The sequence below is a fragment of the Scardinius erythrophthalmus genome (assembly GCF_964197995.2).
Source record: "Scardinius erythrophthalmus genome assembly, chromosome: 18".
Taxonomy (NCBI): domain Eukaryota; kingdom Metazoa; phylum Chordata; class Actinopteri; order Cypriniformes; family Leuciscidae; genus Scardinius; species Scardinius erythrophthalmus.
The window spans coordinates 8598703-8622203 of NC_138238.1; the positions used below are offsets into that span (position 1 = coordinate 8598703).

General features: G+C 37.9%; 1 protein-coding gene across 2 annotated transcripts; it reads left to right on the forward strand.

Moving 5' to 3' along the window:
- Positions 1 to 563: 563 nt before the first annotated feature.
- aatkb (apoptosis-associated tyrosine kinase b) lies at positions 564 to 21804 on the forward strand. Of its 2 annotated transcripts, XM_081392182.1 has the most exons (13): positions 564 to 965; positions 3159 to 3300; positions 7625 to 7704; positions 8447 to 8565; positions 8906 to 8993; positions 9799 to 9932; positions 10538 to 10622; positions 10897 to 11018; positions 11284 to 11433; positions 14005 to 17518; positions 17622 to 17766; positions 17851 to 18057; positions 19530 to 21804. In XM_081392182.1, exons 2-12 carry the CDS (start codon positions 3198 to 3200, stop codon positions 18054 to 18056), a joined length of 4746 nt encoding a protein of 1581 aa, XP_081248308.1. In that variant the 5' UTR covers positions 564 to 965; positions 3159 to 3197; the 3' UTR covers position 18057; positions 19530 to 21804. The 2 variants fall into 2 exon arrangements, with proteins under 2 accessions (XP_081248308.1, XP_081248309.1); XM_081392183.1 differs by lacking the exon at positions 7625 to 7704.
- Positions 21805 to 23501: the final 1697 nt, after the last annotated feature.

Genomic DNA, 23501 nt, shown 5'->3' on the forward strand with positions numbered 1-23501 from the left:
CTTATCAATGTTGCAGTTGTGCTGCTTAATATTTTTATGGAAACTGTGATACCGTGAATTTTCTTTCCCCATGATTCTTTTATGTAAAAACAACAGCATTTATTTGAGATAGAAATCATCTGTAACACCATATATGTCTTTACTGTCACTTTTGATCAATTTAATATGTCCTTGCTGTATAAAACATTTCATAAAAATGACTGACCTCACACATTCGAACGGGGATGTACTCAGCTCAAAAAGACAGTAAGCAGATATGCAATATCTAAGCTTTGCAAATGGATGCACATGCATATATACAGTAACATGTTTAGAATATTTCCCTTGTTTTAATATCTGTGTTTGTTGATAAATGCAGGCATACATGTGAGCATGCTCATTGTGCAAGGGCCTGTCATGCACATGTGAGAAAGAATGAGCGTGAGGAAGGAAGGATGAAGAAAAAGGAGTGATGTCATGAGCACAGAATGTGAAAGCCTTTCCCTGTTAGAATTTATTTTTTTTTTTCAGCCTCACATTTTTGTGGAAGCGTCTGCACTACTATTAATCTCTGGTCCGTCCACACACTCTCAGGGGAAGAACACAGGAACTGCCCCTCCCTGCATTCTCTCTCTCTCTCTCTCTCTCTCTCTCTCTCTCTCTCTCTCTCTCTCTCTCTCTCTCTCTCTCTCTCTCTCTCTCTCTCTCTCTCTCTCTCTCTCTCTCTCAAGTAGAGGATCTATTTGCTCTTTATTTGTATGTTTTCTGGAGAGTTATCATGATGTATTCTCGAGACCTGCACTCTTCGGTTGCGCAGCAGCATGGGCTGGTTCCTAATGCTCTGTCCGGTGAGGGATCCATCTGGGGTCATGTGGACACCTCACAGGTGCTCTGTGAAGGGCCCAGCATTGCAGGTTCACGGGGTGGAAGGGAAGAGTTAAAGATTCAGCACAACCTGTTAGATCTAACACGTGCATTAAGGGCAGGTAAGATGGGAAATTGATGAAATCTTTGCACTTTTAGAAGAGAGCTTTCAAAGGTTGTTTTAATTACAATAGTGGTGTTTATGCTATAGTATATTTAAAAAATAAATGCTGTTTAATTATAAAATGAAAAGTGTAGCTTATAGTAGATAAGATTGAATGATCTGAAGCCGAAAATCTGAAAATGTTTTATGTACAGTACCATTATAGAAATCATGCAAATGTGCAGACCGGGGCTAGTTGTCACACGGGGAAGTTGCCACACGGTGCCACTTGCCTCTTTGTGTCAAATGTCCAATTACATAAATGCTGGTTTGCCCTTCAAGTGGTTTTGAATGTTGCTTTCAAATATCTAGTTAAAAGGATCTCGAATCATTTCTTAATTTTCCTTTAGAAAAAAAAATCGATATCATAATTTTTTTAATATAAAAAATGTCATTTTGGATTTTAATTGCTGCAAGTTATCACGTTTTAGAATATGTGGTATATGTGGTAACAATTACTTTTGACTAACAGAAAAGGTTACCTTTCACATTTCTGCCATTTCTGCAGCTAGTTATGTTTCATAATTGTTGGACTGTTTAAATGTCGCTTGAAAGCCTTTAATTGACTGTTTAATGACAGGTACTCATTGTGACAATTTACCCCATATTGTTTGACAAAATATATGTTTTTACTGAGATGTTTATGAGCCATTTCCATAAAAATATTTAGTCAGAGATGATTGCCGAATGCATTGTTTTTGGATGGATGTGTTGGCTTGTATTGAAAAATCCCTAAATACTTAGAATGGACATGTACTTGCTTAAATAAGATGCTTCTTCTACAGAGCGTATAACAGTGCAGAGAAGATGTTTCTGATTATTAGCCTGATGTGATAAAAAATGCAGTGCGATTCAGCTGGCAGGAATGTTTATCCTGTGACTTGAGCTTAGCAATGTGGTTTTAGGCGACACATAGTGCAGGCCTTTCAAATCACAGCGTGTCCTATTGGGAATCTCAGCACTGTCTGTATCAAGACAGTTTTCAGTAGCGCTGCCTAGTGCTGGGCAGATCAGGAGCCGGGTCATATGGCAGCCGTGTGGGGCGTGTGAAGATGTGGACGATGGGGCCCATTGGGGAACTTGAATGTTTGTGTGTATATGTCTGTTAGCTTGTACTTTTAAGTGTGTGTGACCCCCCCCCCCCCCCAGGTCACTGTTTTCCATTTCTTCAGCCCTATATCTCTGCACTCGCGTTCACAGAAAATTTGCTTGCATCTGGAGGAGCATTTCCGATTTCTAGATCCTGCCAAGTTTTTTTCTCGTCTTTTCTTAGCACTGTCTCATCTCTCTTTGTAGTTTCACCACATCCATAAAGAGATGAAAAACGCATTGGAACACAATGTACAAGTTTGAAGCTCTTCAGATTAAACTGATGGCTCATTATTTAATCTGATTATAGTGACATGCTCTTTAATGGACTGTTTAATAAATTGTCATTTGTTCCAGTAAGCATTAAATGGTCTTTTTATATTAATTTCATTAAAATAATCAGGTTAAAAGCTCTGCAAATAATGCAGCCACTGATGTTTGTTCTCAGTTTAAAGAAACTGCTTGTTTATTCTTGTCTCAACACAGGCACACACAGAGAAAGAGAGAGAGATTTGGGGTTTTCATGTTTTATGGGGACATTCCATAGACATCATATTTTTTATACTGTACAAACTGTACATTATATCCCCTAAACCTAAACTCTGCATTTTTAAATTGTCAAAAAACATAATTTAGTATGATTTATAAGCTGTTTTCCTAATGGGGCCTGAAAAATGTCCCACAAGGACAAGGATTTTGGATATTGCCAATTTAACAGTTTACCAGGACCACACACACACACTAACAAACAAAGAAAGGGTCCTTGAATCTGTCCCACAAAGCTGGAATTGAGCTGAGCAACATAATTTTACAACATGGATCTCTTCTAAAGACAAAACATGAGGAAGAAACTCATTTTGGAGGGAAAATGTTCTTGTCATGAAAAAATCTCAACAGTTCTAAAAACTAGGTTCATTTTCTTTATGCAAAATATAATTAAAAAAATAATCTTTTTGAATTAGGGGTGAAAAATAACCTGGGCATTTCTTTATGACATTTACCCACTCAGGTCAAGAGTTGCTACCTTCACCTCTGACCTCTGTGTTTTTCATTGCTACCGTAGGAGTTTGAGAATGCAGAGGGAGAGGAATACCCAGCGGACATGTCCACGCCGGCATCTCCTGCATCTCACACCGGTCCCGACGTCTACATCCTGCCTCTCACCGAGGTCTCGCTGCCCGTCGCCAAACAACCTGGCCGGTCAGGTGGGTCTTTGTCACACCGCATAGTTTGATTATTAAAAAGAAGCTTTTGAAATGAGCAAGACCAGATGTGATAGCACTTAAGAAAGCCCAAAGTGCATTGGTCTTGTTGAGGATTTCCTCCCAGTCCTGAATCCGCTCTGACCCCGCTTATGCAACTCCCATATGGGTTTCACATTCTCTGGACTGGACCGAATTTTTTGTTTTTTCCAGAGAATATTGTTAATGTGTTTGGTTTCACTTCCAACCCACAAGTTCTCCAGTGTAAAATCCAGAAGAGACCAACGCCCTGCTGCTGCCTCCACTCTTCCCTTCTGGGATGCACACTGTCCCACAACCCTGCCTTGCTCTGGACCCTCAGAAGCCAGGCCAGCTGTTCCATGCTAATGGCCATGCAAAATAAAAAATTCAACTATTAACCTTACAATTTATGAGTGTGAATTTGAATTGAATTGTCCTCACCCTACATGAAGCTGAATTGTGACCCTGGACCACAAAACCAGTCACATGGGTCAATTTTTTTAAATTGAGATTTATACATAATCTGAAAACTGAATAAATAAGCTTTCCATTGATGTGTGGTTTGTTAGGATAGGACAATATTTGGCCGAGATACAACTATTTGAACATCTGGAATCTGAGGGTGCGAACAAATCGAAAAATTGAGAAAATCGCCTTTAAAGTTGTCCATTTATGTTCGCGATTGTGCTGCATTCACTTACAAAAATAAATGTTTTATATATTTACGGTAGGAAATTTACTAAATATCTTCATGGAACATGATCTTTACTTACTATCCTAATGATTTTTGGCATAAAAGAAAAATCAATAATTTTGACCCATGCAATGTATTGTATACAAATATGCCCGTGCGACATGTGACTGGTTTTGTGATCCAGGGTCACAATTTAAGTTAATTTAATAAGAATGATGAAATATACAAATTATTTCTATTCACTCTATGGTTCCATGAAGAGCCTTTGACATCCATGGAACATTTCAAATGCACAAAAGGTTATTTATATTGGGAAAAGGTTCTTTAGATTTTTTAAATGTTTTTCAAACCAAGAATAAATAAATGGTATATAAATGGTTCATAAATGGTTCTTCATAAATAAATCATAAATGGTTCTTCCACGGCATCGCTGCGATAACCCCTTTTTTGAAACCCTTATTTTTAAGAGTGTATGTCGCATTTCAAACATATATACAGTTCTGTTCAAAACACTGTTTAGACACTGAATTGGAATTTTCAAATCAAATAGTGCACAACTCTGAACAATATGAGCTTTGGTTCTCATATGGCCTTCAACAGTTTTCATTCTTTTGTCTGTATCTCTGGATCGGAATCTATGGATTGACCCGAGACCACATGGCTGGCGGGAGCAAATACATTGAAGAGAGACAGACTGGAGTCGGAGTTCTTTGATTTGCGTGCACTTCACTGGTGCAAATTCTCAGTATTAATTGCATTTCTGTCTTGTTTTTCAGTAAAAACATCCTTAAAGATTAAGACGTGTTTACATAGAATATTGTGTTAATTAAGTTTGTTTTTCTTACCCCACTAGCAAATTGTTTTAAAATCCAAACAGTTATTCACTCGAGCATTTTTTCATCTTTCTCTCCCTTATTCAGTCTTGACCAGCACAAACATCTGCCTGTTGCATAATGCCGCCTCAGCCAGCCTACATAAATGTGCCTTGGAATCTGAGGAATCTGAGAGAAGATGTGTACATTCCGATCCATCTGTCTCCCTCTTTCCCATTACAACAACTCAATTTATTATAGTCTGACAGTGATGCTAACAGCTATGTGGTGCGATTAGTAAAGGTCAGAGGTTAAGAGGTTGTGGTTATCCATATCAGAACTCTCACACATCCCTCTAATATGGCATTTAATTTATGCGCTAAGTGAATAATAGACGCAGTATTTTGCCACCTGACAGATAAAATGCTAATTCATCAAAGTAAAAATCCCACTAAGGTTTCTTTTATGGTATAATCTACAGGGCCTGTAAGAATGTAACAAACAGCCTGGTTTCAGGCATGGCTGAGATGATGTCACTCCTTAAGGATGAGGTTGAGGTCAGATACAATCCTCCTGCCAGGAAGTGCAGGTCTCTATCACTGTGACACAGATAGCATCTGTCTGTAATCAGACGTGTCTTTCTTCACATTAGAAGTCAGTTAGACATGAAGAAGCTAATTGTAGTGTTTATCATCTGATTTGAGAGGTTTCAGCCAAACAGATCATGGATTGCACTCTGGTGTGCAGTATCCACCCCAACACAGCTGTGCTCGTAAACACACCCTCACACACACACATCTACCTCCGAGCAAGGGAATACTTTAAAAATCACATCATTTCATATATAACATGCGCACACACCCTCTTTATCACACTGATTTGCATTGCTAGGAAAAATAGACCAGAGGGACAAATAAAGCAAGACGTGCGTAGCAGCAGTAAACACATTTGATAATGTATGATAATTCTATTTGGTTAGAGTGGAATGATTTCTCACCATTATTTTCCCAACGACTGCATTTTCCAGCAGCCATCTGACCAGTGTGTCACTATCACTGACCAGCGCTGTGGTAATGAGCAAGCAGAGTAGTCATTCATGTATATTCATGTACACATCGAGCAAATCCTAATATGTGATGTGATTTTTGTTGACATACTGTTGGCAGACCTCATTGTTTTCCTGTTCGGCTCTATTTAGTTCATATTTGGTCTTTTTGACTAAACTAAAGCTGTGTCCGAAACCGCTCCTTGTCTCCTATATAGTGAACTATATCAGTTGTCGGACATTTCAAAGTGGTGTCCAAATTCTGTGTACGACTTCATTCCTTACATTCATTCACTCCTTTATGCACACTCCCTGAAGCACTATTTACCAAAATGAGCTTAAAGATGATTTTTATTCTTTTAAAGATTAATTTTTAATCTTATATTTATATTTTATTTCAGCTGTATTTCAATGACCAAACATTTTTTCTTTCTTTCTTTCTTGTTGGCTTTGTGTTGCTAATGATGGATATACACATTGATGTGATTCATAAATTAATTTCACGTAATTGCAATCCATGCAATTTGTAACTACATCTTCAGTCTCTTCATAAATGCTGTATGGCTGTTTGCAACAGTTATTGTAATATGATATTTCGAATCCCGCACCCACATCAAACATTCTGATTTGTTTACCGGCCATTTGCTTTCCCAGACTTAGACTAGAAACCTCAGGAATAATAGCATTAGTGTGTCCATCCTCTCAGTGGTACCAAGCAGCACCGCCGGCATGACAAAGAGCCCAATTCTCCCCAGCGAGGGCTTTCTGAGGGGGCAGGCAGAATGAACGGCCTCTACAACGCCACATGGGCGTAAAATATGGCTGCTGCATAAAAAGAGAACAGGGAGTGAGACAGTATGTCATGCACCCTTACAATAAACTGTCTGTGTGTTTGCACGATGAGATGAGAGAAAGGGACTGTTATGGCTTTTTGAGATGATAGAGATATACAAGGATCTGTCAGACGGGATACAGAACATCACTGGTCAAATCTATCCCTACTGCGGCAGTCTTCATCCATTCCCTGCCTTCTCTGCCTTCTGCATTTCAGAAAAATGTTTTTCAAGCAGTTTGATAGATCACGGCGAGAACTCTTAAGACAGACTCTCGAATTTGATTTTGTGCCGTTTAACCTCGCTCTTGCTCAGAAGATTGCTCACTGCTTTTTGGAGAGGATATTTGGAGGATGATTTTTTTTTGCTGGAGGAAAATCTTGATGCGACTTCACGTAATGCACTTACAAAGCTGTTGTGCACTAAGGGTGTGTTATGTTGGAACAGTTCAAATATTGTTTAACTAATGATGCTAATTTCTCTTTATTCATATTGTGCTTTTTTTTTTTTTTTTTTGCATTTTACGTTGGTTGAATTTTTTCTATTTTCTGTATTTTATCAGTTTTGTTTTTATACAGTACATTTGCTTATTTGATGATGCAATGGATTTAATATGTATTAGATGCAATAGGGATCCAAATGCTGAAAATGCTGCTTTTTTCTAATTTAATAAAAAAAAAAAAAAAATCATATTATATTGTCAACATATGATCATCCTGATGATCATCTTCTCCAGCAATTGAATAGAAGCAAGAACATCTGATCGTCTGCACAATAGAAGTATATTTTATCCGTGTTACGTCATTTTTCAATTTTTTTCAACTTTTCTTGATTTCATTAGCTTATGAATGGCAGATTGTGCCACTGGTCCATGTTGCCAATTAATATCTTGCTCTGTCTCTGTCTGATAATCATCCTTTAGTCCAGCTCCTGAGATCCACAGATCTTGGCCGCCATAGTTTGCTTTATATAAAGGAGATTGGACATGGCTGGTTTGGCAAGGTAAGTCTAGTTGGTCTATTGTTTATTTTATATTTGTTTTGAATGTCCACTTCGTAGACATGGATGCCCTCGTGTACTGCTACGGATCGAAGGTGTAGCTCGGTTTAGCTCTGTAGTTTAGACCCAAGGATGTAAAAATATGTTCCACGCTGCGTTACCTTTGCCGTGCCTCAGTAATTCTCAAGCTTTGATGTGGGACTCGTGTCTTGACTGTTCCCTGCAAGAATTTCTGTGTTGCAGTAAATTCCAGAAGCACTTTAATATTTCATAGGAATAATTTGTGCCTCTTTCATTCTCATTCTTTTTTCTTTCTCTCTACTTCTTTGTCTTTGTAACACACATACATAAACACACACACACACTACCCCAATTACCCCAACTTTCCATTGAATGGGTATGTCCATCTGTATGTATGTGTCTCTGTGGCTGCATGTTTACCAATGTATCATCTGGTTTTGTGTTGTTTCGTCTTTCTGCATTTCCCTTTGAGCAACTTTTCGCATGATTCCTGGACTTGATTTAAATCTTTTTGGGTTTGTTTGTCTGTCTTCGATTTCCTTCCTTTCTTCCTTCCTGTGTGCCCATTTCCTTCTTGTGCACATCTGTTTGTGTCTATCTGTGTCACCCTGTCCATAATTGTGTGTGTTGTCCATTTTCCCTCTGTTCATACCTGTATGTGTGTTTCTGTTGTCTTTCCCTTGTGTGTTTGTGTATATGTGTGTCTGTGGGGTGTTATTCTCAGATATTGTTGGGGGAGGTTCACTCTGGTCTCAGCAGTACCCAGGCGGTGGTGAAGGAACTAAAGGCCAGTGCCAGTGTCCAGGACCAGATGCATTTCCTGGAAGAGGCTCGGCCATACCGGTAAACAAATCGTGCACTGCATGCATTTCATTTATATCTTTTATTTAATTTATTCTGCAAGAACGAATAAGGAGATGTTTTAATTGTAGGTTCAAATCCCTCCTAGAGTCATTGTCCTTCTAAAAATATACTGTATTATTATTATTATTATTATTATTTTATCTTTTTCTGTAGTATAACCCAAAAGAACAATTTAGAAAAATGTCTCTGTTTGTTTCCTTTTTTTTTTATTTCTCCATACAGTAAAAGTCAGTGGGGTCAGTGTTGTTTTGGAACCCTAAGTTGTCTCAATTTACTCACCTTCATGCTGTTCAAAACCTGTATGACTTTCTTTCTTCAGGTCTCTCCAGCATCCGGCTTTAGTGCAATGCCTCGCTCAGTGCACAGAGGTCACACCCTACTTAGTGGTCATGGAGTTCTGCCCACTGGTTAGTCTAATAACTCTGTTTTTCTGCTTTTATTTTATTTTAGAATTTTTGTGTTTTTTTCCTCTCTAAAACCTAAAGTGTTAAATTTTGGCTTATCTCATAAACACAATTCATACCTCAAATCAAGTGAATTTGAGGGAAAGAAGTGTCTTTTTGTAAGCAGTGTTGAGGGTGACGCATTACAAGTAACGTGAGTTACATAATCAGATTACTTTTTTCAAGTAAAAAGTAAAGTAAAGCATTACTTTTTCAAATAAGTAACGCAAGTTACTGTGTTGAATATTCGTTTATCTGGTGGATGATAAAACAGGTGATAAAAATCCCATAGTCCATATCTAGAGACCAGAATATCGTAGTCTTTATAGAATTGGGCTGGTAAGCAACCACATAGCAGCCACCTAGAACATTCTACCTAGAGCACTACCTCGCAACCACATAGCAAGGTGCTGAAACCCCTCATAATACTATAGCAACCATATAGCAATTGTGACTGCTTGTTTTGCATGTAATTGTGCTTTATTTTATATGCAAGAGCCACACATAATAGTGTGCTTCTTTATTTTATATCATTCTTCTCCTGGTATTGCTTAGCTAGGTCACATGTGCTACATCATTTAAGTCAACAGATCAACTCTTAGCAACAACATCAAATGTTGCTGACCTAAAAATGTCTTGTTATATAACTCCCCCCAGTGGATAGCTGAGGCAAATCAGTCTGACAGCACACTCTTTTGATGATTATGGATACTGATTTAAATTTACACCTTACCTTTGTATTTTAGCATTTGTTTTCCCATGATAACAGGGTGATGTTAAAGGTTACCTGCGCAGCTGCCGGGCAGCAGATTCCTTGACCCCTGACCCCTTACTGCTTCAGAGAATGGCATGTGAGATCACTTCAGGCCTGCTTCACCTTCACAAAAACAACTTCACCCATAGGTCAGCCAACATTTTCATACATAGTTTAATGTATAAAATTATATTTTAATGTGCAAATTCTTGTTTAGAGTACCTTTGAATCCTTTCATTTTAGGAAGTACTGTGTAATAGTTATCATCACAACCTTTATTATCATTCTCAAATAGACTATTGGGAGAATGCCATCAGATTTAAAGTATGAGTATGAAGCTAATTAGTGTGGATATCTGCTTTCCCTGCTTCCTGTTTCATGGTTTCTCCCTGCAACAATCTCCTGGTGCTGCCTGAGTGTCTTTACTCCACTCCAGCATCAGTGATTTTGTTGCTGGGGGTCACCACACTTCTTCAAGCAACTTCAACATGTCCTTGCCAAGATACTTTGAACAGGTTACTGAAGACAAGAGAATTATTTTTGGAAAGTAACATCATAATGCTAGTAAAATGATTGCTATTTCTGGCACTGCATCTGTCCTACTTTGTACATTTTGTGCATGGTTCCAATTGATTAAATAACATCCAGTTATCTTTTGAGCTAGCTAGTGGGATGAAAACATTCAGGCCATGTTCTATTTTCAGAAGGTGTTTATCATATGTTTATTTATTTATGTTGCTCTGATTTTCTGCAGTGATCTGGCTTTAAGAAATTGCCTGCTAACATCAGACATAAATGTCAAGATTGGAGATTATGGACTATCGCACAGCAAGTACAAGGTATGTACATTTAAATCTATAAAAAAATTATCTATAGAGTTTATATATATATATATATATATATATATATATATAATATTATATTATATATAAACTTATTATTAAGTATTATTATTATTATTATAATAATAGTAATAACAATAATACTTAATAATATTATTAAGTATTATAACATATTATATTATATATAATATCTATAAACTCATAAACATGAATTTTAGATTACATTAATTTACTTTTCAAAGTAAAACTCTTCATATCTGTTTATCCCTAGGACGACTACTTTGTGACATCAGACCAGACCTGGATTCCTTTACGCTGGATTGCCCCTGAACTTGTGGATGAGGTTCATGGTAACTTGCTAGTGGTGGACCAAACCAAGGAAAGCAACATCTGGTCTGTACCTTTACTCAATGCTACAACAAATAGCACATTTTTGCAAATTTAAATATATCAAAAATAGCTAATTTTATAACATAAATATAATGTTGAATGTAGGCCTTTTTTTTGCAGTTAGGCTGTTTAGGAAGAACACACCACCTCTTAAATAGCCTACATTATTGTAGTGTCTATATGGCTAGATAGATAACAAGTCATTATTGATTTATGCATTAATTGCTATTAGTTAACAGAATATGTTGTACTTTCTCTCTGCACATAGGTCACTTGGTGTAACCATCTGGGAGCTGTTTGAGTTGGGGAATCAGCCGTACCGCCATTATTCAGACCGACAAGTTCTCAGCTATGCTGTGAAGGACCAACAATTGAAGCTGCCCAAGCCACTTCTTAAGTACCCTCTTGCTGACCGCTGGTGGGTGTCTAATAGACTTTATGTTGCTCTTCTTACTCATTTCATTAACCATTAGAGTTAGAGCCCTGAATTTTCACTTCGCTAGAGCCTTTCAGTTTTCACCCTTGTCTTTGGAGTCCTTGCTCTTAAAACTATTTTAATTCTCTCTTTTCAGATTAAATTCGTGATCAAATTTCTTTCATAGATGTGATCAAGTGTACACTGCAAAACACTGTGACACAATGTACTCTATATTTTAATATTTAATTTAATATTTTAATTTTCCAGTTATAATCTCTAAAAATTCTTAAAATAAAATACATTTACTAGAGGACCAACACTGCATTAGATATTAAGACTTGTTTTTATAGATTGTATCTTAGATATATATATAAACTTTATTTCAGACCCAGAGGGATCCATAATACAATACAAAACACATACATAGTAATACACACACACACACACACACACACACACACAAAAAAAGATTCTAATCAAAAAACCTGGGGCCCCACTTTTAATCAATTTTAAAAACAATTTTTGATGATTAACACGGTCAAATGCTTTAGAAGCATCAATGAAGCACAAGAACATTGTGGAATTTTGTTTATTATATCTATCTAAAATTTCCTTTAGTGCAAAAATACATAAATCAGTACCATGTTTTCGTTTAAAACCAAATTGATTATCCGTAGACAGGACGTACCTCTCAAGTCTACACAGAATAACTGTCTCCAGCACTTTTGACATAACACTGGCCAAAGCTATTGGCCTATAGTTATCTGAGCTATTCAGCTTCCCCACTTTATCCTTGATAACAGGTACCAGCTCAACAGACAGCATAGAATCAGGTAACTCTCCATGAACAAAAAACCCTGTGTAGCACATAGCCACCAGAGGACACAGTTTCTTACTGGCAAGTTTAAGATGTTCAGCTGTAATATGATCCGGACCACATGCCTTATTATCTCTTAGCTTCAATATTGCTTCATGGATTTCAGAAGAAGTAATAACAACATCATCATTATACTCCACATTATCCACCACAAACAGATTACTTTTTACACAGTTTAGTAGTTCACAATGTTTCCGCCATAACTGTGAAATTTCATCAGGACCACTCACACCATCTATATTAGACGGAAGAGATGTTTTGCAATTATTAATAGTTTTAATTTCTTTCCAGAAATCATTAACATTATTATTTTGCAGCTTCCATGCCAGTGAATCAGACCTCATAATGTTTTCATTTCTTTTAATATAGCGCAGTGCACATTTAAATCTGGCATTAGTGCTTTTTTTTGTTTCAAACAAGGGGCCATGCCTACTTTTGCCTGACTCAGCCCATTTTTTAAAAGCATTACGGGCCTCTTCAGGAAGCTCTTCTACGTGTTCCTTCCACCCTGGCTTAACAATGCACAAATTTTTCCTAGGCTTATATAGAGGCCTACTCGAAATACTGAGAGACTCCACAATAGCTTCATACAGGGAACATAAAGCCTTACAGTGTTGTACATTCTTACAATTCATATCCCGACACAATAAGGCATCTTTTGGGAGCTCAATATTGCCCAGCAAAGCATCTGAATGATCAACATACCTATTAAGATCTTTCTTAGAAATTTTTGACCAATTTATTTTCTCTACATCAATGCCATTGTCCACAGGCAACAACACCGGTATAGTGCGTAGTAGCCAGATCATACTCAATCTTCATTATCTCAATGGAGTCATGGGCATCCACTGTACAAAACTATCATTTGGCAATAGTACCTTACTAGATAAAATTAATCCACTGTCTGTACAAAACTGCATTAAATGATTACCAAATGAAGAGTTTGCATCAGTAATGTCAGCATTCATGTCACCTAAAACATATATGCAGGTGGATGAATTATCCTGAATAAAAGACATGTAAATGCCAATCTACTGAGGTACTCATCCTCATTATATATGCACTCATATGGCGTATAAACATTCAAAATTATTATCTTCCTGTCCTTACAACACAGCTCAATACCAATGGCCCAATCAACTCCCAATCTTATAACATTGACCAACTGATCATATTTTTTATTCCACAACGTAGCAACCCCCCCAGGAATTCTACCCCGGACAACTTGAATATAATAATAATAATAATAATAATATGTAAAATACATTTTGTCTTAGTTAATGGTCAGATTTTTGTTTAAAAACTGAAAAAGGAATGTAAAAAAAAACTGTAAAAAGAATGTTGTAACGTCTAAGTTATGTGGATGTGTTCCCCTGTGATTCTCCTATGTATCCATTGGATATGGTATCCTTGCCTTTGTGCACTTGTATGTAGCAGCCACCCCTGACAAATGTAAACAAATTAAAAACAGGTGAAAAAAGCCGTACAAAAAAATACAATTATATTTAAAATGCAAACTATTAACAAATGTAATATCTTATGCGCTGTTGCTTCTCAAGTAAATGTATCTTGTTTTAAGAATTTTTATATTTATTTTTACTGAAAAATAGATCATAAGCTCATTAAGAAGTTATTTTTGCAGTGTATTTTTCGAAGTGTTTGCCTTAAATGTGTTTATGTTTCTGTTTTACCAGGTATGAAGTAATGCAGTTCTGTTGGCTTCAGCCTGACCAGAGGCCCAATGCAGAAGAAGTTCATCTGCTGCTTAGTTATCTATGTGCCAAAGGAGCCAGTGAGGCAGAGGAAGACTTCGAGAGACGCTGGAACTCCATGAGACCAAACACAAGTCATGCTAATCTCCATGGAGCTGGTGCACTTGCAATCAACATGCCCCTTTCATCCACTACTTCATCATTTCCCCTACTGGAGCAGTTCCCCACTGGAGACGGCTACCATTCAGAATCTGGAGATGACATCCTTACAGTTACTGAAACCAGCCATGGCCTCAACTTTGAGTACAAGTGGGAGCAGGCACAGGCTGAACAGCACTATCATTCCTCGTCCACCACAGGCACTTTGGGTCAAAGCAATCCCCATTGTCAGGAGGTCTACTACCCTCCAGGCGGAATAGTGGGGGGCTGTTCTGTTGAAGGACTCGCCCTAGGGGTTTCTCCTTCATATTATGAGTCCAAACCACTACATACCCCTGTCGTGGTACCAGTCCTGAGTGCCCATAGTCCACCAGTGAGTAATGAATACTATATCCGCATTGAGGAACCAATACAAAGCAATATTGATATGAACTTCACCATGTGTGCTTACAGTCCAGAGTTCGGGGGCAGCAGTGGAAGCTTTCTAACAGGTAGTGGAGACTCTGGGGAGTGTATAATTTGTCCCCCGGAAGCTAAACCAGACATTTATTGGTCAGCAGATGTCCATAAAAGTAGTGCCTATGATTCTGATACCAGTCCTGCCATGTCTTTAACTATGGAGCCTCTTTTGGGACATGGTAGCCCCCTTAGGGCATGGGAGTCTGGTCACTATGTCTCATACAAAGACAGGGATGGAGGTTACTACTATGAACCATCACCTCCTAAGGTGATGGAGCACTACCTGATACGAGACCCAACACAGCCTCCACACGAGAGCTGGGGGTCTCGAAGCCTGAGACAGGCACTTGGGGAACTGGAGGACCCTTTAGGCATCTCACCATCACTTGGAAGTCCTCCACAAGGCTATGCTGATCCTTACTTGGAGAACATCCAAGGCTCCATTATAGGAAAGAATGTTACAGGTGGATACTATGATATGATGGGCTCCTTGAGGAAAACAATGCCAGGTAGCCACTCAGTTTGTATTGACATGGCGTCAGGTGGTGCTATATTTGTAGGACGAGATGACAGCGACTCTGATGAAGAGGAAGACATTTTTGTGGAGAGACGAGGAAGAAGCTGGTCCACCGGCAATCCAGCAAATAAAAACACAATGACTTTGCATCAGAGGCAGGGGTCTTGTCTCCAGGATTCGTATGCAGACTTCCACTACACTATGCCAATGACAGACATTGAGGATACGTGGCCAGAAGAGCAGACCCTGCCGTACCATATGGCTAAACCTGTTGACTACTTAGAGACAGCGGTCAAAAGCAACACTTGCTTGGTGCATGGAAGACACATAAATTCAAACCCTTCACCCGAGTGCAACTCGTATATCCATATGTGTCATGAACCCAGAGAGGCTGAAGTATATCCTGTACCATGTTGTCAAGCTTTGAGCAGTTCACATTTTGTAGACCCTCTAACAGGAACACTAGTGAGGAACTGCTTCATGATCGACTGTATTCCAGGGAAAACCATGACATTACCCCAAAAAAACCAACATCTAGGCCAAGCACCTTTATCTGCTGGACATATAGTCTCCAAAATAGAGTCATCAAGGGAAGGAGCCAAAGAGTTTGACATTTCGGAGCAATATGTGGATATTGCAGCTGTGGAAACCAACTTAAAACAACAAAAAGCTTTGCATCAAGATGCATCTCCAGCAGATCCTAAAACTGAAATTACTGCCATCCCTTCACAGTTGAAAAATTCACTATCAGAGTTACCCAAATCAGAGCCAGAGTCAGAGTTGAGTAAGACAGCGGACAGCGGTGTGGACCGTGGATGCTCTAGTATCAGCCTGGTAGAGATCGATGACTGCAGTGATGATGACATCACTGATGTAACCTCAGGTATTTTTTGTGAATTCACAGTAGAAGCAGAAAATGTTGACTACGCCAATCCAACATTCAAGTCATTACAAAAGCAGGTTGGTACCCCTGATTCCATGGACTCCATTGACATACCATCTACAGCATGTTCTAGTGAGACACTCAGCCCTGCCTCCATCCACCCATCAAGCTCTCCCAAGACTGTGGACAGTGGTTATGACACCGAAAACAATGAATCTCCAGAGTTTGTCCTAAAAGAACCCCATGAGCTACAAGATTCCAAGGCTTTTATCCAACCAGTGGGAAAGGTAACATCTGGGACTAACTTTGTCAGCGAAGAACAAGAGATTAAAATGGAAGAGGATGACAAGCTAGAGGGCAATGTTGATACTGTAATGGCCTTTACAACATCTGAGAGCAGTGATGGAGAGCTGAAAGCACTGAGTGAGAAAACTCCATACAGAGATTCGGCCTACTTCTCTGACTATGATGCCGGGAAAGATAAAGAAAGCGAAGAGGACATCAATGAACTTGATGATCAGAAAGATGGACTGGAGGAAATTATAGATAAAGAGGAGCTACTTCCTCCACAGAAGGAGACAGAGGGAGAGGAATATTGTATGCCATCTACAAGGGGCCATGAAAATACTCCAGAAAAGGCTGATGATTCCACCTCAAACATTCCATCTAAGATAGATGAAGGTGTGTCTGCTTGCGACACAATCTGTAGTGTCTCTCACCTCTCACCTCCTGGTAATGAAGTGTCTGCCATAAAAGATCATTTTGATGATGATGATGAAAATCTTGGTATAGATTCAGATCTTTCTGCAGAACTTGCACCACCAAAATCTGAAGTATCTGATTCAAATACTTTTCTTGGTCCTGATGTAAAGCAAGAGGACTCTTTCACACAAGTTGGCATTGAAGATAGTCTGACTCTTGACCAAGTAACTTCTGAAGGCGACGTTGCAAACACCAAAATTGAGTCCATTTCTGAGGTCCTCATTGATGAGAATGAACCGGCCATATTCAAAGATGTGGGCTGTACTATTTTGTCTGAAGAGGAATTAGCGTCTCAGAAGGAAACAGCAGAAAGGAACAGTTTCTCTACACATGAGGGGTTGGAATCCAGGAGGAAGGACTGTGAAGAAGGAGGACGTAAAAGAAGCTCCATACGTTCTGGTTCTCCTCCCCCTCCATTAGAAGGACAGGTATCTCCCACAGATGGAGAGGAGGCAGATGAGGAAGATGGTGACTCTGAAGACAGCGATGAATCCGATGAGGAGCTGCGCACATACAGCATCCAGGAGCAGAGCGAAGAAAGCGAGGATGAGATCTTGACCGTTCCTATTATTGTGAGTGATTGCAGTGATGCACACAAACTCAGAAGTCTACTTAAGATGCCAGTGGTGCTCAGTGATTCACTGTCTGATGAAATGGAAAGCAAAAAGAAGGTGGTGTCATTCTTCGATGATGTCACCGTCTTTCTGTTTGACCAGGTTTGTACTGTCCAGATATTTCCAGACGGTTTTTGATGACATATTAAATCACATTTGAGTACTTTTGAAGTTTAATCATAACATTTTGTGTCAATGCCTCCAGGAAAGTCCAACCAGAGAGTTGGCAGATCACAGTTTTCCCTTGAGTGGAGAGACAAGCAAATCGAGCGCAAAGAGTAAAGTGCAAAACCAACAGGAAAAAGTCAATGCCTCCGATGACTCTTCTGATGGAAACATATCAGAAGAGAGTAAGCTTCTTTTTTTCGCTGCACAAAAGATTTAAGTATCTATCACACTATCTATTTACCATCCTTCTTTGTCTTTGATCCTAGGTGCAGGGTTTGAATGGGAAGATGATTTCCCATTGTTGCCCCTTCCCACATCTTCCGAGGTGTCTCCGGACATCACTGCAAAGCCGAGCCTACCGACCGGCATCACTAAACCTGTTGCACAAGTCTCTCGTTTTACCATTTCTCCATCCAATGTGTCACGTTTCTCCATTACACATGTCTCGGATTCAGATATGGATTCTGCATGAGGTAAGACAGCACGTTTGAAGCAGTGTTTTTATCATTAACGGAAGCTAAAACATTTGAATATACAATATACAATTAAAGGGGTCCTATTATGCTTTTTCACTTTTTCAACTTTAGTTTGTGTATAATGTTGCTGTTTGAACATAAAAAAGGATCTGCAAGGTTACAAAGCTCAAAGTCCACTCCAAAGGGAGATATTCTCTTCAACAGAAAACTGATTTCAAGAACCGCAACAAATGGCTCGTTGGGACAACATGCTTTTTCCCGATCTTGTGGAGTCACAATGTCACTCATTTATATGATCCCTGCCCACGGAATAATGCAAAAAATTGGGAAAGGCATGGTTGAACTGTGCTAGAGAAGACGAAGCAGCCCACCTGATTTAGTAGCGTATTGTTGCCATGTTGAAGAGATGCTTTTTTTTTTCCACTCCGGCTCCAAAACCCCTTTGTTTGGCCTTCCTACGGTGAATGAATTTAGAAAAGTGGCTAAAATTTATTTTTAACACTGTTCCTGAACATTATAACCCCAACGTTTATCGCTGTGCTTCACATTTTACGGAGGAGAGCTTCCAGAACCTAAGAGAGTACAATGGCTGCTACGCACAAAAGCTTCTCCTGAAAGACTGAGCAGCTCAAACTTCGCCGGGATAAGCAGTTGTTTATGGATCACAACATGTATGATTTGTTATTTGTGGCTCCGCTAGCCTGCTAGCTAACATTACAATGTTGATGAAGCGTTTAGTTACGGGGCTCTTGCTTTTGTAAGACTGTTCACTGATCTTTAGGAACCTACCACTCTAAAGAGTCCTGTAGATTCTGTGCGATCTTCTTGTTCGTAAACATTATCAGGGTCTGAATCGGCCTCAAATTAGTATGACAAAAATGACAGCATTGTTAATATTTACACCTAAGCAGATGAAACTCACAGTTATAGTAAGGGGAGTGACATTTCACAAACACGCTCTAAGTGGTTCGCCAATCACAACACACTGGGCCATCTTACCAAATCAGAGCACATTTCGTATTTCGTAAGGAGGGGCTTCATCGAAACAGGAACTAAACAGTGCATTTGAGACTGACTAGGAAGAGAAGTGCTACAATAATGTAAAATATGTGAAAAATAATGCATTTTTTGAACAGTCAAGCATGAAACCCTATTCTAGTACACACCAAAAAGAAAATCAAGACTTTGTGAAAGGAGATAATAGGACCCCTTTAAACCGTATACATTATTATTATTATTATTAAAATAATAAATTGGAAACTATATTAACATGTTTAAAGTACATAATGTTTAGATTTTTTAAGTTTGAATATGCTTCACATATTTTGTCTTTGAACAGATTTATTCTACAGTAAAATCTTTTTTTATTCTCCAAAAGCTTTAGACATTTATTACTGTATGCGATAATATGTGATAAGTTAATTAAATATAAAGCTAATGTAAAGTTGTGTTTTTCCTCTATTTTAAAGGTAGCAGTGAAGATGGGGAAAGAGAGTGAATCATCATACTAATGCCAACAGTGAGCTGCAATGACAGACCCCTCAGTAAGAAGAAGGTTTGGATCTCTTTGGAAACCGTTTTTGGATTTCCTCAAAGACAGTGCCACTTAATGTCAGCAAAAACTTCAGAGCAGCCCTTTTAAAAAGGGCCCAGAAGAAAAAACATGTGGAAATGACTAAACATATTAACAAACACAAACTAAAATTTAGCATATTATAAATGAAAGAGAATTTGGATGGATCTGCTTTGTTCATATGGATCTACTGAAAACTGACCGTGACTGTTTACAACATCATATACTGTATTTTTGGAAAGTGTTTGAAAAGACGCTAAAGGTATCACTGCATCAAAAATTGAAAGAGACCATCTTAGCGAAATGTAACAAAACTAAACCGAACTGATTTTTACTGTGAAACACCAATGCAGTGTTGTTTGTAAAGGAGGAGTTTAAAAAGGAGAGGGTATTTAAGGGTTTTCATGACTAAAATGAAGTTCACGACACACCGCTGCCTTGTGTATGTCACCTGCCTGAGAGTAGCATTGTGTTATGGTGACATGGCATTCTGAAACTACTTTTATGATTTTATTAATAATCACACTTTATGATCAAATCTCTTTCTTCATAATTTGCTTAGTGTTTTAGATCATGTTTGTTATTTATTTACTTATTACTCAGTGCTTCAAATGAAATGAATTCCCGGCAAGCAATTTTGCGTTTAAAAGACATCTAATAGCCATCCAAACACAGACCTGACGTTTAGGCTAAAACAAGGAAAAATTTGGCCGGTCAGTGAACATTTAATAGACATCTAACCATAGCCCAAGAATAGAAGCACAGGCTACACATAGAACATGTCAAATAAATGAAACCAAACACCTTGTAATCACTGTTGACTTTGCTTACATGATGGAATATCATACATCTCGCAAGTTATTTTAGCCAAAACGACATTCAAGGTTATTTTGGCTAAAAGTGGGTTACTCATAGCCGGACTATATCAGGTCTACAGTTAATCTAGACGGTGAAATGACAGCTATTGCTTGCTGGGTTTGCACATGAGGCAAATTACTTTGATATTTTTTGCTGTTCATAGCAGAAATCATGTTCCAATGAGTTTGACTTTGAATATCTGCAGCTAAATCCATGAAATAATATATAAAATTGAAATGATTACCTTTTTAAAGTATTGAAGTTTTAAGAGTAGGCAAGTAGAAAATCTTCATAATACTCAAAAATAAATATCAAACAATATATAATTGACAACATATTATGTGATGGGGGATTTCAATGGTCTGACATGTATTTAATGATGTATTTAGAGTGACTACTGGTGAAGAGGGACACTTAAGCTAAATCATCATCATTAACATTAATGTAGCCATTTGAATCATATTATATAAAAAAAACAAAGGTGATTACAAATGACCAGAAAGTGTTGCACTTTACCTGTATTCACCCTGTTAAAATGATGCTGTACATGCCTTTTGAGGATTGAAGCCGGGTTGGATTATGATCAGGGTGTTAATAATATACATAAAGAGTGTTATTTATTAGCCAACACATGGCTAATACGTTTTATATTTCCTTGAACTTTGAAGAACAGATAAATGCTTTTTAGCATTGCAAGCTGCAACGCTTAACAGAATGTCATGCTGAACTTTATAAATTGGCCAATAGGAACAATTTACACTGCTGAACAAAATGGACATGATCTTATGACTTTTTTTCATAATGGTTGGGAAACAACACATCGGACGTGATCAAGGAGGACGAGCCTGCAGATGTGACTGAGAACAGTGTACAGTCGGAGGGATTCGATGCTACCTGCACACTTCTGTGCGTTAAATCTCCATACACTACTCTCGATATGTTCTGTTTGTTTGCCCGTGAAGGCATTTATTCTATGTAACCGTCTAGCTTAGATTGAACTAGACAGTCTGTACTATTTTTGTATTTGATTCAACAATTTTAAACTACTGAAAGATCAAATGGGAACTCAGGAGGTAAAGGAAAAGTATGTGTTTTCTGCCAAAGAAATGTATCACGTGATATGGCACACGGCGGATTGGTGTCCCTGTTATTCTGATCCAGAGCGGCAGATTCACAGATTTTTTTCCCTGAGAAAATTTGCCTGTACGATGGTTTTGAATTGCAGTACAATGTTAAGCGAGAGTGGTTGTAAGTCTGTTCCTCAAATGTGTCAAACTTAGTGAGAAAAATAAAACTATTCTGTTTGACGGTTCTCTCGCAGTTTTTTATTGTCTTAATATATACACTTTTAGAAGAAAAGGTTTAATGTAGAACCTTTTAGGGGTTCTCATCATGTCATCGCTTTATGGATTTAGTTTTAATTTATGAGTTTTCTTTTAATTATTTTATTTTGATTAAATTTGCCTATATGAGCGTTGTGGATTGTATACCAAAAAAAACTGTAATGAGCAAATCAGCTGTTTAAATAGGACAGACACGTCAAAGCGAACATTTACTCTTCCATTTGTCCTCTTGACAAATATATTGATGTATTTTTAATAAATGTGTTGACTGTATTTCACAGAATGTACTGTCACAGTGAGGCGCTATGACTAGAGACTCTAATTTTGTAAAAGGACTCTTATTATGACACTGGACAGAAAATTCATGCATACATACACTTTTCATACTAACATAACACATTATCTGTTTTGCGCAAATTTTAACACCAGTTTACGCAGATATGTGTGTGTCACTGATTGTGTATTGTTTAGTGTTGTTCCTGTCCTCACCATGTCCTTTTTCTTTAGTTTAACATTTACTGAGTCATTAATTTCACTATGTTGATTTATGTATTGCGTTAAGAACTCAAACAAGACCATGTTAAATGTTTATTGTATTCAATTAACCACTTGGATAATATAATGGTCATACTTACGTACTAGAACACTTTCCCATACCAAACAGACAAAACCCGTCACAGGAACTGCCATCATTTTTGAATATCTCTTTCCCGCCAATAGAAGGCACAAGTCTTGTTCTCATGTGCAGCCCGGTCTCACCCCAAAACGTCACATACTGACGCGTCTTGACCATACGGCAACATACGACGAAAAGGGTACCCCTAAAACGTCCATATGAGACGAAGACATAAGCGCACCAGCAGCGCCTCTTAGCAGTACCCTAACGCATACCTAAACCTACCCATAACCCGAATCGTCACATATGGACGTTTTAGGGGTACCCTTGTGAGGGGGTGATTGGTGTTCTGTTTGATTCTTCGTTAAACTTTGTTAAACATTAATAATTAATTGAGTTTGTTTTGTTTCCTATGTTTATATATTTTTGTATTATTGTAACAGTTTATCTCTTTGTTGCTTTTAAAAATGTAGCGATTCTTTTCTAAATTTATTGATTGATTATATGTATTGATAAATGTATCAATTGTTTTTGAATAAATGTATAAATGTATTTTGAAAAAATGTAGCGATTCTTTTAGAAAATGTTCTTTCCAAAAGAATCACTACTTTTCCAAAAAGAATTGCTACATTTATTAAAAATGCATCAATACAGACAATCAATACAATCACTACACTTTCAAAGAAAATCGCTACTTTTTCAAAAAGAATCGCTACATTTTTCAAAAAGAATTGCTTAATTTTTCGAAAAGAATCACTTCAGTTTTCGAAAAGAATCGCTACCTTTTTTTTTTCAAAAAAGAATCGCTACCTTTTTCCCAAAAAGAATCGCTACTTTTTCCCAAAAAGAATAGCTACTTTTTCCCGAAAGAATCGCTACTTTTTCCTGAAAGAATCGCTACATTTTTCGAAAAGAATTGCTACTCATTCAAAATCGCTACATTTTCAAAAGGAATAGCTACTTTAAAAAAAAAAAATCGCTACTTTTATTCAAAATGAATCAATACAATGAATACACTTTTGAAAAGAATTGCTACATTTTCAAAAAAAAT